The sequence below is a fragment of the Podarcis pityusensis genome (genome assembly GCF_964106645.2).
Source record: "Podarcis pityusensis genome assembly, chromosome: 10".
In the NCBI taxonomy this organism is placed as follows: domain Eukaryota; kingdom Metazoa; phylum Chordata; class Lepidosauria; order Squamata; family Lacertidae; genus Podarcis; species Podarcis pityusensis.
In genome coordinates, this window is record NC_138035.1 from 70503906 (window position 1) to 70520768 (window position 16863).

Genomic DNA, 16863 nt, shown 5'->3' on the forward strand with positions numbered 1-16863 from the left:
TTTCACTGGTAGTTTCCCTCTTATGAAATGCTCTCCACAGGGGCATATGTCTCACTATCGCGATCTACTTTTAGGTGCTAGGCCAAATCCAAATAATTTTATTGTACTATCCATAGGACATGACAAATCTGAATCAAAAATAAATACAAGCAAAAGGGGTGTCACGCCACAAATAATGCTCTCTATTTAGTTCATTGCTGTATTGTCCAGGGTCTTCATTCTGATCTATTTGGCTGCCAAAGCAAAAAGGGTGACTTTATGAGTCACTGAAGCGTTTACATCACTAAGAAGCCATAAGACCTTCTCTGCCTGTATGGATGGTAAGGTGAGGAATTGCCTCCTGGCTCCAATGTATAGTGGGCAATATAGGAAACAGTGCAAGATGTCTTCCACCTGCGGTTGCCCACATATTCAGAGTCTGTCTTCATACGGTACCCTGTTATATCATCTGTCTAGAATGGCGGAGGGCATAGCTTGAAAACACAGCTCAGTAAAAGAGAATCTAAGTGAGGCTGGGTGGAGATTCAACAGGTAACTTAAAATGGACCGTTTTTAGAAGGGGGAACCAAGGAGAGTGTTTGAGGATTAGATTGGTTGAAGATCATGTAGTGATTCTGTCCAGTGGCACCAATCCCTGAACTGGCGTAGGTGCTAGGCAAAAACGTTTGTGTTTATCCAGGCCTTTGTACTATTTTGGGGGTACATTTTGTGTAAAGAAAAGTGACTAAAAGTACAGTAAATGATTATGAAAATTCCACTGCCTCACATGAAAAATCATTCAGATATCCATGCTACCCTGTTTCCGTACCATTACTTTGAGACTTCTAGCTGTCATATTTTCCTTTATTTTAAAAAATTGACAATCATTATTAATATAAAAATTAACAGCTGCAATTCCAGACAGTCACATTGAATCCAATGGAGCATAACCCCTAGTAAGTATGCTTAAGTAAGTATGCAATCATATACCCACCTACCTGGGAGTAAGCCGCACTGAATTAAATAGATTTACTTTTGAGTAGCAATACGTTGTACTGCAGTGTAATGGTGCAACTGAATACGTGTATACTCAAAAGTAAATCCCAAATTGACTTCAGTGGGACTTTCTCCCAGGTATGACTGTATAGGTTGTCAGATTTAAGTTATATCAGCTGTGAGGAACATTTGGCCCACCAGTTGTTGCTGAAATACAACTCCCATCAGCCCCAGGAAACAAGTCCAAATAGCAATAGATGATGGAAGTTCTAGTTCTAGTATGGAGGGTTAAAGATTCTCCATACCTGAGTGTAGGAGGAAAGAAGGTTGGAAAAAAGCAACAAAAAGAGAAAACAACAAAAATCCAGCTAATGTAACTAACTGAAGTTATATGGGATATTTTCTTCTTAGCACTGGATGAATCTAGGACAACATCCCTCCCTCAATCCAAACACCATTCAGCGCCCAAGCAAGAACAAATATGGTAGCATGGCTTAATTTAATTGTATGGCTCAGCTCTGATGCGTCAAATTTGCCTGAAGGGTTAGGGGTGGCTTTACAGTACGAAGAGAACAAGAGCAAGCACCATCCTTATTCCCTGGAGGCCTGGAAAACATTCCTTGCAGCAGGAGGATAAACCGGGTTTCTGCTGTGGGTGAAAAGTAGGCAGAAGTGTCAGAGAGAAAAGTTGGATTTGTTGGTGACCAAGAAGAACAGATTGTGTCCTCTTCGTGTTTAATTTAAGAACACCTCCTTATCCTTATTTCACTCTGTTAGGAGGATGTTTTTAGATAACATTTATCTTTACAGCTTTTTTCTGGTGGTGGTGAAAGGGCGTTAATGGACTCTAGCAGGCTGCTGTGCTGCAACATATGGCTACCCTGTCTGCTTTTGTCACTGAGCATTTCTGTCTAACATCCGATGCCTACAAAGAGGCTTATGTAAGGGATTTTTGTTGTTGGAAGTGAAAAACAATGTAAGAAAAGTGACAGCATGCAATATGTCTTGGGTTGCTTGCTGGAGTGCAGGAAGCATACTTTATTTTCATGATAAGAAAGCGTACCTGGGACTTCCTTGTTAAGTTTTCTAGGTGAACCTAATCTTTCCCCTGCTCCCTGGTGGACAGTATGTGAAACCCAGGCCAGGGGAATGGAAAGGCAGTGGTCCTCCACCTCACTCCCCCTTCATGCAGAGAGGGTGTCAACATGCATAAAGGTCAAGTTAAAATGAAAAATAATGTTTAGGGCAGGCATCCCCAACCTGCGGCCCTCCAGATGTTTTGGCCTACAACTCCCATGATCCCTAGCTAACAGGACCAGTGGTCAGAGATGATGGGAATTGTAGTCCAAAACATCTGGAGGGCCAAAGGTTGGGGATGCCTGGTTTAGGGTATTTGGATATGAATGAAGTTTAACCTGTTGAATTCTCTCACCCTTTTTTGAGAGAACACCGGACTCAAACACTTGCCTTGGCCTGCAGCCTCTCTCACCTGTGGTCTGTCTCTGTGTCCTGATTCTTCCTGAACTGAACTTTGATCACATGACTTTTACTCCCGCTACTCAACATTTATCAAGAGCCAATATTGAGCTACACAGGCCAGATAAATGATGCAATCACAGTCCAGCAAACATAGCATTTAAAGAAGATAAGCAGAACTGGAAGGAGATTAGAATGAAGAAGTGATCAGGATGGGAAGGGGGGATGGAGGGTTACCTGGTAGCTGATAAGGAGAAGGCTCAGTTATGAGAAAGTGCATATTGATGCCATCTTGGATTCAAGACAGATTTTTAAAACTATAGCAAACACAAGTAAGAAGTGCACCCCTGGACCAGACCAAAGGCCCAGCTAATCTAGCATCCTGTTTTTCGCATGTTCACATGTAAGGCCAAACCACAGTTTGCCTCTCTGTGTATGAGCCACAGTGAACATGAACGAAGCATCAGGCCCACTTATTCCCCTTCTCTCTCTTCTTCCTATGTGCCAAACTTTCTTTCAGAGTCAAATAATCTTGGTTTAGCATTATGAGTAAATTAAGAATCCTGGTTTAAAACAAACAATGCTTAGTTTAACAAGCCAGTTTCATAATCCATGGTTTGAATTGGGCTTGTTCAGTAGCTAATCTTTGTTGTAAGATGGGATTGCTGATTCATGCAGAATGCTAAAACAGATTTCATTGAAACTGAAAGTAAACACGGAAGTCCTAATTCAAGCCATGCACAAGAAACATGCAAGTCCAACTCTTCACGTGGGCTCACTTAGGAGTGTCCATGTACTGCTGAAAATTGTGGTATGCTAACCAAAAACTTCCAGGAAGCCCACAAACAATAAGATGGATTGTGTTGACAGACAGAATGAGCAGGAAATTTGTTCCTGGGATAAGATGGTGGGTGGGTGGGATGGAAGGACAGAAAAAAGTGAGGACAGATGAACTTTCCTGAAGTGAAGAAAGTAATTCAGGGAAGGTAGAAGGAGAATAATGTCTAGGGATTTGAAGATGACATAGTAAATATCAGGGGTCTGGTACACAGAAACGTAAGATGGGTTCGTAGCAATGGAAGAAGGATTATTTCAACAAAAGTATACTGAATTAATAGAAGCATTGGGATCACAAAAGGGAACCCAGTTAGAGAGAGTGCAGCACTCAAGGTGTGGAACGGAATATAAAGATTTGGTAACAGCCTAGATATGCAGGGCAAAGTAAGTGGGAGAATTGATTGAATACCCCACCCCCATTGTATGCCTAAAACAGGGGTCACCAACCTTCTTGGGTCAGTGGGCACATTTTAAATTTGAGAAAGCACTGAGGGTGCTAATTATAAAATGGCTGCTGTGGGGTTACATCACCAGAAGGACCACAATATGGTGCAGGTATGCAATGGCATCCAGTGAGATGTAGGAATGTTTAAGGTGGCCATTCAATGGGGAGAGACCAAGCCAGTGCAACAAGTACTGAGCAGTAAGAGCAAACAGTCTCCAATGCAAGGTAGATCTTTGAGAAGATACTTACTTAAGACCTTTCACAGGCAGCAAAGGGCACAGTGTGACCCCTTGCCAAAAAGAATCACAATGCACTTTATTAGCAAACAATTAATAGTTTTCCTTAATGATGCTTTATCTTCACAAAATGTATACAAGCAAGTGATGAATTACCATGTGTGAAGTACAATATAGTTTTAATAGTTAATTCATGATGACAGAGTGTGCTTGAAGCAGGGAACTGAACTTTAGGGTCTTTAGGGTCCCAGCTAAGTGGTCTGCCAAAGCACTTTTCCTATCATACACAGTGGATAATATCTACCATGTCTAGTCGAGTACACAATGTATGGTGTACAAAAATTAGACAGGGAAAGCCCTTAAGCAAAGGATATGAAGGGATGTCTCCCCTTGAAGGCTTTCCATTCCATTCCTACAATGAGCTGCTGTGTTTTTAATGACCAAGTCTGTAACATAGGGCAATCCAGCAATACTAATTTTGTAGCTGCCAGATCCTATCAGGTGACTCCACTCTGCTAACATATGCAGCCAGCTTTTATTTTAGCATTAGACTCAAAGGTCTCGTCTAGGTGTTGTCTTTATGTATATGTGAGAGGATCCTGGCAGGCACAGTTAGACTCTGTGTGACTCCTTGACTGATCAGACAAAATGCAGAGGTGTTGGGATCAGAAGTGGAGCTGCCCTGGAGGAAAACATGTTGGAAGAATACAGACAGAAAATGCACTGCCTAAGGGGTGGAAGGAAAGAGGAACAGTACATAAGGGTCTGGAGTTGCCAGTAATGAGCTGGGAAGAAAAAAAGAAGGGAAGTGTCATGGACTGGCTGGAAGCAGAAGAGTCATGGGGGACACAAGCTGGGGAACCCCCTAGGGAACTCTCAGGGGAAGAATGCTCAGAACCAGGGGATTGGTGGTGGGATGACAATGAATGGTCAGAGGGAGGGAGCAGACTGGTGATCGGAGAGGGAAGAAGCAGACTGGGGGGGGGGGTGCCGGAAGCAGAAGAGGTAACAGGGTGTAGTGAACAGGAAGAAGCTGCGGCAGAGCACAGGTCAGACTCTGAGGCCTTCAGTCCTCGCAACTGCTTCACCGGAGGAAGACCTCCTAGAGTTGCTGAGACCACTAGGCTGGGGCTGTGGTTTGTTTCCTTGAATAAATAATTAACTTCACTGGCCTTGGTTGATTTATTGTTTTGTTGCCTTCCTATGCCTGATTCCAGCCCTGACAGGAAGGAAGGATTGGCAGGAGAAGGAGGGAGTCTAGATCTTATAGATCTCATTAAACACAGCTGTCCTCAATAATTAGGGGGAAACAGGATAAAACCAAACAGGAAGATAAACTTTATTCAATGAAAGAAATTGAAACCTGGTGGAATTGCTGGATTAAACACCAAAGTTTTCATTGACTACAGCTAAGCAGTCATTTTTATTATCCTGAGCCCTGGGTAACACATTTCCATTAGGCTAAATGGTCTAATTAAAACTGTTCTGAGCAGGTATCTCAGAAGGAACTTTATTACACGTAGTGCACAGGAATATAGACAGATGACAAACTCAACTTGGCAAAGACCATACCACTGGTCTATCTACCCAACTTATGTGATTATGACTAAGTGTTTGTTTTGTCCTAGTTTAGCTTAGGAGAATATGAAGGTGATTTAGAAGATATTGAGCTTCAGAACATCTGAAGCCTGAGTAATAAGGAACTGTGATGTGGTCAAGACAGAACAACCAGTGGTGGTTGTTATGAACAGTAACAAGTCTACATAAGCCTCAGGGTGGGGTCACATTCGCACCCTCCCCTTTGTATTTTTGGGAAGGAGATTTATTCTAAATTACAGTTTCCTGTTTCATCCTTTCATATCCTGGTTGGATATATTAGCTTGGAGAAGGGCTACAGCTTACAGGTGAAACTCGGAAAATTAGAATATCGTGGAAAAGTTCATTTATTTCAGTAATTCAACTTAAAAGGTGAAACTAATATATGAGATAGACTCATGACATGCATAGCGAGATATGGCAAGCCTTTATTTGTTATAATTGTGATGATCATGGCGTACAGCTGATGAAAACCCCAAATTAACAATCTCAGAAAATTAGAATATTAAATGAAATCAGCAAAACAAGGACTGCAAATAGAGCAATATTGGACCTCTGAGAAGTAGAAGCATGCACATGTACTCAGTGCTTGGTTTGGGCCCCTTTTGCATCAATTACTGCCTCAATGCGGCATGGCATGGATGCTATCAGGCTGTGGCATTGCTGAGGTGTTATGGAAGACCAGGAAGCTTCAATAGCAGCCTTAGTTTCAGCTTTTAAGTTGAATTACTGAAATAAATGAACTTTTCCATGATATTCTAATTTTCTGAGTTTCACCTGTACTTCTGGGAAAGCACACATTCTTTATGCAAAAGATTGAAGGTTCAGCCCCATCACCTCCAGGCATGTCCAGGAATGACTCCTGTTTGACACTCTGGAGAGACCCTGTCAGATGAGGTAGACCAGAGGTGACTAACCAGTGGCCTCCCACATGCAATTGGATTACGACACTCATTATCCCTGATGATCAGCCATGCTGGCTGGGCTGATGGGAGTTGGAGTCTAATGACAGCTGGAGAGCCAAGTGTTAGCTCCCTGTTCGGTAAACCTTATTGAGTAAGGTGGAATGATTGTTTAACCAGGTACAGTACAAAGTTGCTTCCTATAGCCGTAACTTCAATTTTCAGAAACCACGGTTTCCTGAGTTTGGATGAATGGGAATTTTAGGTTCAGAACAAGTATTAAAGCTTTAAATCTTCTATTCTTCTGCCTGAAGGGAGGGGTAGCATGTGAGTCCAGTGTTCATTCTGGCTTATGCTGTTAGCAACAAATAATGGTTTGTCATGTGTAAACCAGGCTTGATGCTTATAATACTAACAAACATACAAGCAAAGACCTCCGTGCTTCATATTCCCAGAATGAACCATGTGTGTGTGTAAATGTAATATTTAAGGGAACATTGGCCCAATGGATCCAGCACTAGGAAGAATGCATGTGTGGAGTGTTAGAAAGGATAAAGTGTAAAATGCATAGAGATAATGAATATTAGGGAGGCTACAATAATAAGCAGTCAAGATTTAAAGTTAGGTATATGGGGCATCCAGGATTATTGCACACAGATCAATGGAAGAAGTGAGAATTTGGCTCAGCAGTTTCCTGGAGTAAATTAGGGATATAAACTGTTTTAGGCTTGAACGCGACTCTGCGTGCGCCTCTGGCGCACGATTTCCGCTTGCATCCAGGGGCAAAGTTTGCTTCCAGGACCATGTACTTCCAGGTTAGCGGAGCTTGTTACCTAAAGTGTGCGCAACCAGAAGTGTTCGCAACCAGAGGTATCACTGTAGTCATTCATCTAGGAGTAAGCCCCACTGAACTCAATGGGACTTTCTTCCTGGTAGACCTGTATAACACTGTGGTGTTAGTGGGATAGCAGACATTTTCATTCTATCTGAATAACTGCATGTTATTGTACTAATGCAGTTCTTATGCAATATTATCAATAACTAGAACATTTGGCTTGAATGCATTCTGTTCTTGCCAGAAATAGTCCTATCCTTGACATCTGCCAGACAAATACAAAGCCCGCAATGAAAGGAAGTAGAACGGTGTGATAAAAGTCTCTTATCTGAAACTAGAGGAAGCTTTAACTCCAGCCAACAGGAAAACAATTTAATTTTCTTATCGAGACCGGTACTGAAGATTGAGATAGCTGAGTTATGTGCTTAGTTGAGTTATGTACTTTTCACAGCATTTTCTCTTCTAAAAAACCCCTGCTGAATGTTTGCTACTTATTCTGTTTTCCAAGTAACATTTGTTAATGCCTCTTTAATTCAGTTTTAGTCCGGTTTGCAATGCAACTTCCACTTGATTTCTCAGAGCTTTAGCAACCAGAAAATGCTCAATAACTAAAAATATTTGCTTTTTATGTTGCTCTGATATTTTTTTTAATCATTGCTCTTTGGACTGCTTACCAACCCAGTTACTCGTGGTTGGGGCTTCACTCTGCACCAAGGCAGACTTGAGGGGTTTTCACCTTACTTTCACTGGGCAGCAGGCTTTTATTAGGCATTTAACCAACTTATCTGTTACAACTTAGGTGGAAATGGCATTGGGCACGATCTGAGCATAAGGCGGAGCCTCCCACAGGGTCCTGAGAGGGTGCACCAGCTCCTGGCCTGAGCTCAGGTGGGCTGGGTATGGTACCATTCACTTCAGATTGCCAGAGGGATTCCAGCTGCATTGGTCCTTTTATGCTAGTTAATTTCCACAGATCCCCTAATGCGCCTGCCACACAAATGAATTCACCTGCCCTCATGCATCAGGTGGCTTGTCCAGATTAAACATTTTTTTTTTTTAAAGGTGAGCATCATTCATCTACATTTTTTTAAAAAAATCATGTTCTCAGAATAGGCAGGGTTTTTTTAGTGATGTCACAAGCACTAGCCAATCATATTCATATGAAAGAAAGAAAAACACATTTCCTGAATTTAATTAAACTGCAGCCCTGTGTCTCCACCCCCCACCCCCAGGCTTGCTTGAGAATGGAAACATGTACATGGATTTAACAGTAAGAACAAAATGTTAGCAATATACTCAAACTATGACATCCGTCTTCATCTTTAAAAATGCCTAAGATGACATGATTTCACAGTTCCCTTTCTTGGCTCCCCAGCGTAGCAGAATACCATAGGAACACAGGGAGCTGCCTTTTGACCCATCTAGCTCCATATTGTCTACACCGACTGGCAGCGACTCTCCAGGATTTCCAGCAGTAGTCTCTCCCAATGGTACCTGGAGATGCTGAGCATTGAACCTGGGACCTTGTGCATGCGAAGCAGGTTCTCTCCCACTGAGCTACAGCCCAGGCTGGCAAACACTGGTTCTCATTCTAAACCTCGTTCTCCAAATATGCATTATTGTTTCCTTGCAGATATCTAAAAATATGTGTTAAGGGAGCATTTATGTTTCCAGGTGGTTTTACTAATTTCTTTTGTTATTGTAGACACCCCAAGATATCATTTTAGTAGCCTGTAATATACCTTTTATTGCAATATAAATATGATTGGATTTTTGAGAGGACATAACATCATTTTCATGTGCAGGAGATAAACCCTCCATATTTAAGAACAGCTTAGGAATTAGAGCTGTACTTACAGTGTCAGGTTGTTAAATCCCTTTGGATATAAACCTTAGGTAAAGGTAAAGGACCCCTGACAGTTACGTCCAGTCACAAACAACTCTGGGGTTACGGCGCTCATCTCGCTTTACTGGCCAAGGGAGCCGGCGTTTGTCTACAGACAGTATTCCGGGTCATGTGGTCAGCATGACTAAGCTGCTTCTGGCGAAACCAGAGCAGCGCACGGAAACGCCGGTTACCTTCCCACCAGAGCAGTACCTATTAATCTACTTGCACTTTTTGGGGGGCGTGATTTCAAACTGCTAGGTTGGCAGGAGCAGGGACCGAGCAATGGGAGCTCACCCCATCGTGGGGATTCAAACCGCCAACCTTTTGATCGGCAAGCCCAAGGTTCAGTGGTTTAGACCACAGTGCCACCCGCATCCTTACTGCAGCTTAAACAGAAGAAACAGATATGCTTATTGCCATCCATTAAGGTAGGGCACTCAAAGAGGCTGCATTCACATGAAACACGGAGCCAAACCATGGCTTAGAGCAAACAGAACGGCTCCCAGGGAGGATATCCAAGCCGCTTTCCTCCCTGGTCCTTTTAGCACAGCACAGCAGCTAAACCAATGCTTGGCTTAATGTGTCATCTGAAACCAGGCTCATAGTTAAGCTCTCTTCTCCTTAACTGCTACAAAAGTATTCATGTGTTCAGTACGAATGTGTGAATGAGTGAGCCAGCCTTATGAATGAGTGAGCCACCCTCACCACCTAGATACTGACTTATGCTCCAGTCATGTCCTCCTGAAAAATGTATGCAAGGCTCTGCCTATGGGGGATCTTCACACTCATGTTTCTCATACTGTGCTGAGGGGCCATGGCCAAAGCACTTGTTGGCATCGAGTGGGTAGGGCAGTCCATCTTGTACATGAGTTCCCATTCACACATTTAATGCTGGATGCCTGAAGGGGACTTCTGTGTGAGCACGGCAGAGGTGTTGATCTGATTCGGAATTTGGTAGGCTATTTGGCCTGAGAAATGGCTTGGTAGAGGGGTGCCAAAATTAAAGGTTCCAGAACCTACAACTGAATGAGATGTACCATTTTGATATTTCACGTGGCTTACCTGACCACTGAAGGACAGCTGAGTCTAGAAGCAATGGTAATCTATCTAACAACAAGTAGTCAAATTTTCAAAGAACAATAGCTGGCATTAATTAATTCCATTTGTATCCTGCCCTTCCACTGAAAGGAGCCCAGGGCAGTAAACAAGTGATAAAACATCTTTCTTTCTTTTTTATCCAATACAGATGCAGACTGGAGAAGTTTTGTTGAAAGAGGAAAAGGAAGGGTATTCCAAAGGGCAAGAGCCACAACACTAAAAGCCCGATTCCTTTATACACTGAAACTAGCACCTTGAATCTTGCCTAGTAGCTAATTGGCAGTCACTGCAATTGTTTCAACAGCGGTTGCTTGATATCCTGCTCCAGTGAGCATTTTGCACCAGCTGCAGCTTCCAAACTAGCTTCTAGGACAGCCCTACATTGAGTTACCTTTTCTAAAATTCAACCTAGAAGTTACCAGTGCATGGATGGACAACAGTGGTCAGGATATTCTAGTCCAGAATTGCTGCAGCTCCTACCTAGCCACTGAGGTCAGGTGGGTCTCTAGTGACAAAGACGGATCCAGGAGCATTCCTGACTACAAAGCTGATCTTTCAGAATAAATATGACCCTGTTCAAAGCAGGCAATTGACCAACTATTTAGACTCAGGAACCACCACCCACAGTCTTGCCAGAATTTAGAGTCTGTTTCTTGGCTCTGATCCATCCTGCCACCAAGTACAGGAGGAAGCCCCAGAAATTATTTTCTCTGAACCCAGATCTGAAGAGTTTCACTTATAAATTGGATTTATTCACTTGGAGTCTATAAATCTGTTTTGCCATGGCTTATGGTGTATTAATGTGCTGGTGATTTAAGCTTAGATTTGTATTTTTTGACTTCCACTGGCATTTCAGGTTATTTCTGTAAGTGTTATTTTAATATATTCAGTCTTATCAACAAACATTATTTTGGGCTATGTGTTGGTCTCTGTGAAGCAGTTGTGTGATAAAGGCACTTTGATGTTTACTGGTGATCATATTTGGAAATCCCGATAAAGCCACAATTAACGGGTTTGCTATGGAAGGTTTAGAATTTGTTGACATACATATTTACTGCAGGTATTGATGTGAAATAGTTGTCCTAAGGATAATAAATGCCCACATTCAAATGTGAGGCACAGAAGCTGATTAGTATCTTCTGATAATGGCCTCCCAGTTCTGCAGTAAATATCACATATAAACACTTAACCAAATCCTGCTATTGGGATAGTGCACTGATTCACAAAACAGCAGAAGCCTGGATCCATGCCTTTAAGCCAGTTTAGTCTTATTCAGTTCAGTGTGCTAAGTTATCTGAAAAGCGTGTGTGTCTCTGCTGGCTCAGTTTGTGCCCTAAAAAGTAATCCGGTTATTTAACAGCACTGCATGATTGATGAAGAGAGCCAGGAAAAGAAGACTTGCCAGCTGAATAGTAGGCAAGATGAGGCCATTAATTCCTGTTCACACATGGTTGAGAATTAAGCAGAGTAAAATGCAAAGTGCAAGTCTTTGGAGCACCTGTACATAAGTGTGTGAAATGCGTAGATACAAACATGACACATGGCCAACATTGAGATGTTATGCTTTCTGTGCTATTAATACATGGAAACAGTTTTCAGCAAACAGAGATTAGCTGAATATGAAACTGTGAGATAAGCAGGCTGATTAAAAAAATAATGTTGCTTTTGGTCACAATTTTAATGCAATCAAGCCCAATCCATCTTCCAGTAAATGCTGCTGGAACAATAATTGCTCATAAACCATGAGGTTTTGAGGCATCTTAATGATGCTTTTCCACTCCCTGGAAAAGACCCTGATGTTGGGAAAGATTGAGGGCACAAGGAGAAGGGGACGACAGAGGACGAGATGGTTGGACAGTGTTCTTGAAGCTACAAACATGAATCTGACCAAACTGCGGGAGGCAGTGGAAGACAGGAGTGCCTGGCGTGCTCTGGTACATGGGGTCACGAAGAGTCGGACACGACTAAACGACTAAACAACAACAACAAAATGATGCTAGGAAGAAAACAGCCCCCTCTTGTGTTTTTCCGTGTTTAGCTTCTTTCTCTCCCCCACCCCACCCCCCCAGTTCAGAAAACATAATTCTTTCAAAGCTCATTGGAATGTCCCCAAGTGTAGGTGGCCTATCATGACGCTACTCTGGCTGGTAGTGGCCTGTGTAGACTGCTCTAGCCATTTCCTTCTCTATGGTCTATCTCCTTCTATTACTCTCTGGTGCACTGTTCCCACACCACTGGCGGTTTGGATGCAGCTTGATCCTGCAAGTGACCACGACTGCAGTTTGGTGAGGAGGCAAACTTTGTGTCGTGACCTTTATATTGCCCGCAGGAATTGCCTTACTTTTATTGCACTTATGTAAACCACTTTATTTTATGCTTTAAATCATTAATAATTAGCAATGGCACTCTCCAAATATTTTTCCCTTAAAGGAACATTCACAAATCAAGAAACTAGAGCAGTCTCAGCCACCAACAATATGGAGCAGTAGTGTACGAGAACCATAAACCCTGCCCATATTCCATACATCTTAGAATATGATTTGGGAGGGAGATGCATTTCAGGGGAAAGCCGCGTAGCTTGCCATGAAGGGGTAATTTCGGGATGCTTGAGGAACAGATGTGGAGAAGCAGGCACATCCTTTCATGTCTATATATTATGGCAGGCTTTTAGTGTGTAATTTTAGATCTTGCTGCTGCCTGATTTTACTGTCATTCTTACTGTGTTAATGGATCATCTGTGGTATGCGGCAATTTTTTTAAAACAGTAATTAGATTTTACTATTATGTTTTATTAATTTATGTTTGTCAGCCACCCAGAGAAAATGGTTATGGGGTAGCCTCTATATATGCTATAAATAAATAAGTTTAATTAATGGGTTTTTTTGAATTTATTATTATATTTTAAAAGCCTTTAGCCTCTCTGAATATGTTAGCAGATGGGAAGGGAAGAAACAATCTATTAGCACCTTTTGTAAAAGTTTCCAGTTATGTTATCATTCATTTGAAAATGCAGAATGGATCCCTGGCAAACGTAGTGAAGTCTATATGGCATAACTTGATTTCAAAGATTCTATCTTATTGCAGAGGGTCAATGAAAGCAAAACAAACACTCCTTATTTCAGAATAATACAACTTCTCAAAACTAAAGAAAAGAAGTACTTCAGCTGTACCATATAGTTGCCATTTTCATGGTCCAAAATATTGCATAGGAAGAAAGTTAACTGAGGTTTCTATGGCATATTGAAGCATGCTCTTTGTGTTTAGAACTTCCCTGGCCCCAGTTTTATACTGAACAAGTATCAATACATCTTTATAATTTCCCCATTCTTTAAAATAAAAGTCTGCATTTGGAAGGATGTAACCTACTGAGACTAAGTCAAAACTTGAAAACACTATTTGAGGCAAATATTGTAGGAGTTTTGTTGTCGTTTAGTTGTGTCCGACTCTTTGTGACCCCATGGACCAGAGCATGCCAGGCACTCCTGTCTTCCACTGTCTCCCACAGTCTAAGTGAATAATAATGGGATCCACAGAAGCCTATGTTCACAAAATAAATGTGCTCAAAAAATATGTGCTACAAGACAATTTGCTGCCATAAACTAATACAGGGGTAGGCAACCTAAGGCCCTGGATGCGGCCCAATCGCCTTCTCAATCCGGCCCACAGACGGTCCGGGAATCAGCATGTTTTTACATGAGTAGAACGTGTCCTTTGATTTAAAATGCATCTCTGGGTTATTTGTGGGGCATAGGAATTCGTTCATTCCCCCCCCCCAATATAGTACGGCCCACCACATGGTCTGAGGAACGGTGGACTGGCCCACAGCTGAAAAAGGTTGCTGACTCCTGGACTAATACATCTATCTCTTTGAGATCTGGCTGAACATGGATGAAACAACCGAAGATATTGATGATCTCAGTTAGCGGTATGCTTCTGTTTTGTTTGATCAGAACCAAGTGAAAAGTCTCCACATTGTAGTTTGAATTTGTATCTTTGTCTATTCAGTGAAACAGTGGGGGGTATTTTGCTAATAAATCCTTTCAATGGATGGATTTCCACTTGCACAACTGGACTTCTCTCTCCTTTGCACCCTCCTGAAGTGATGTGCAGGCAGAGATCCTTGTGCTGATGGAATGATTGCCTTAGGGTCCACTCAGCATGCAGGTGCTTCTCTCATTTTCTGTGAAGTCTCTTTATATTTGTTTAGATATACAGATGCAGAAGGAGTACACTGTGCACTGAGTACACAGGTCACTGTGGAGGTCTCTGCTGTAGTGTGGCAGATTCAACACCCCTCGTGTGTCCCCCCCTCTCAAAAATAGAGCATTGTGGGCAGAACAGGGCTGGCCAAAGATCTGCTGGATCTTGAAGCAGTCCAACTCCCAAAAAGGGGGCCCCCTTGGTTTCTTCAGCTGCACCAACCTGGAGCTATCACAGCTAAAATAAAATGTCAAAGACAAACAGTCCAAGCACCTCCACCTTCTGCCATGGCTGCTGTAAAGTGAGAGCAGTTTTGCATGTGGTAGTTGATCTGCCTCTCTGTCTTGATGAACCCTACCAGAGTTTAGGATCACTTTGTTAGCCATTCTCTGTATTGGGACTTTCTTTTCTGTTTAGCTGGATCCGAAGATGGAACAAGAGTGCATTTATTTCTACCGTCTAATTTGTGTTTGTGTGTATGGATCTTAACAAGCAGAATGAGTACAATAGTTATTTTTGTCCCCTTGTTTGGATTTCTATTTATAGAAATAAAATCTAGAGTGGACTCCACTATTCTCTCCAGCTTTTTGGACCAGTTTGTATTTGTTTAGATTTCAAAAGTTAACAAAAGTACACAGCTTAGTTATTTCCTAGCCTTGTTTAGATTTCTACTTCTATTTACTTGGACATGAAGAAGAAACATGACTGTATTCAGTTACTCTGACATCTTGTAGGAACTTTCATTTGTTTATGTTTGGATAAAAGGAAGTCTTATATTATTTGCCTTTTACTCTTTGTTATTTGCATTTAATATGAATAATCTGAATCATTAAGCTGATTTAGATGTCTGACATGATTGCTATTCATTGAATGGATTGTTATTTTTTACCAATTAAACATATGATTTGTTAGAGTTGTTAGTTCTTTTATATAATATTGAAGGATTATTTTACTTTGGGCTGTATACAAACAGAATAGCTTGAATCTGTTAATATTTGTTAATATTTACAGTAATATTAACAGTTACAGTTAATATTTGATTGGGTTTACACTGATATGAGGGTAAAATAAGTTAAAGAAATATTTCCTAAGCAAACATATGTGATTGACCCCTTGCTATCTCATTTCTCCAGCATATGGCTGAATATCTAAAGTGGGCTAAGACAGTAAAATAAGTTCACAAAATGGGAAGAAAACACCCAAGAGGAATGATGCTAAGGATCAGGGAAGGGGAAGGAAGGGGTCACGGTAGGGAGGTGTGGGTGAACTGAGAATCTTGACTGGTGTTATTTTAAAACCAAAACACTTGAAAGAAATGAGAAAAAAATAATTTAAGACTTAGAAAACAATTCAGAAGATTCAGAAACAAGATAAATCACAAAGCATCATAGATAGCAAGATAGGGAAGGTTGTAGGATCAAAATTAAGGGTTTATTTTTCAAAACAGAGGTAAACTAATAGATAGAAAATTAAACATTATAAGGGACAAAATTCACTCAGTGAAGCCAAATTGGGTAAATCTTGAACACCTACGTGAAACACATATTCACTATCAGGAAGAGACAGTTATGCTTGTAAAAAATAGATAAAAAGGATGTAAGATGTATGTATAAATTAGAATTAAATAGAGTAGGGGCAAAACTAGAAATAATCTAGAATGTAACAAGAAGACATAATTTAAGAATTCATGGGATTCATGAGACAGTAGAAGGAAATTATTTGGTAGAGTTACTTACTTAAATTTTAGAATGGGCAGAATGAAAAGGCTGAATACATCTGGTGCCCTTGAGCTCACAGATGGGCTTTTGATCCAGTGGAAACCTCCCCACTAGCAGGAGAGGAAGGCAACTGGTGTCCCCCCAAGTCACCCTCTACCCGCATCCCCAGTGCCTCCTGAAAATCATCTCCAGATATTTAGGAGACCCTCCAGCACAGGGAGGCTAGAAGAGAAGAAGGAATCAGTACAAATCTCCTCCCCTTGTCTTCTGTTAGCTGCAGATGTGTCCAGGGGATCAGAAGCATTTTTACAACTGCAAGTGTATCAATTGCATTTCTTTATCTAAAAAGCCCTGCAGTGGCAGGGATAAAATCAGCCTTCTGGATAGGTGCTGGCATTGTTAAAAACTAAATAAACCCAGAGACATGTTAGTTACCTTTATTACGTTAATTTTGCTTTATTACCTTTATTCTCTTCCTCTGTCAGAGGAAAGCTTCCTCCGTCGGAAGAAGGGAACCTTTGGATCCGACCCATTAGATTAAGATCTGTATGGGGAGAGGAAATTGACGACTGAGGGCCATGACATTATAGTTCTCAATTACATTTATCCAGAGACTGGGATTTCCAATTTTTAACTAACAAACCTAGATTCTAATTT

At 41.4% G+C, this 16863-nt stretch overlaps 1 protein-coding gene across 18 annotated transcripts in view; it reads right to left on the reverse strand.

Moving 5' to 3' along the window:
- Positions 1-16863, reverse strand: part of MAGI2 (membrane associated guanylate kinase, WW and PDZ domain containing 2) — a 601975-nt gene that overhangs the window by 170943 nt on the left and 414169 nt on the right. For 12 of the 18 annotated variants that reach the window (XM_081023439.1, XM_081023443.1, XM_081023427.1 and 9 more), the window contains one exon: positions 16670-16750. The exons of the other annotated variants lie outside the window; for them this stretch is intronic. In XM_081023439.1, the coding sequence (XP_080879565.1) occupies positions 16670-16750 (81 nt within the window). The remainder of the gene's footprint in view (positions 1-16669; positions 16751-16863) is intronic. 18 annotated transcript variants of the gene reach the window in all.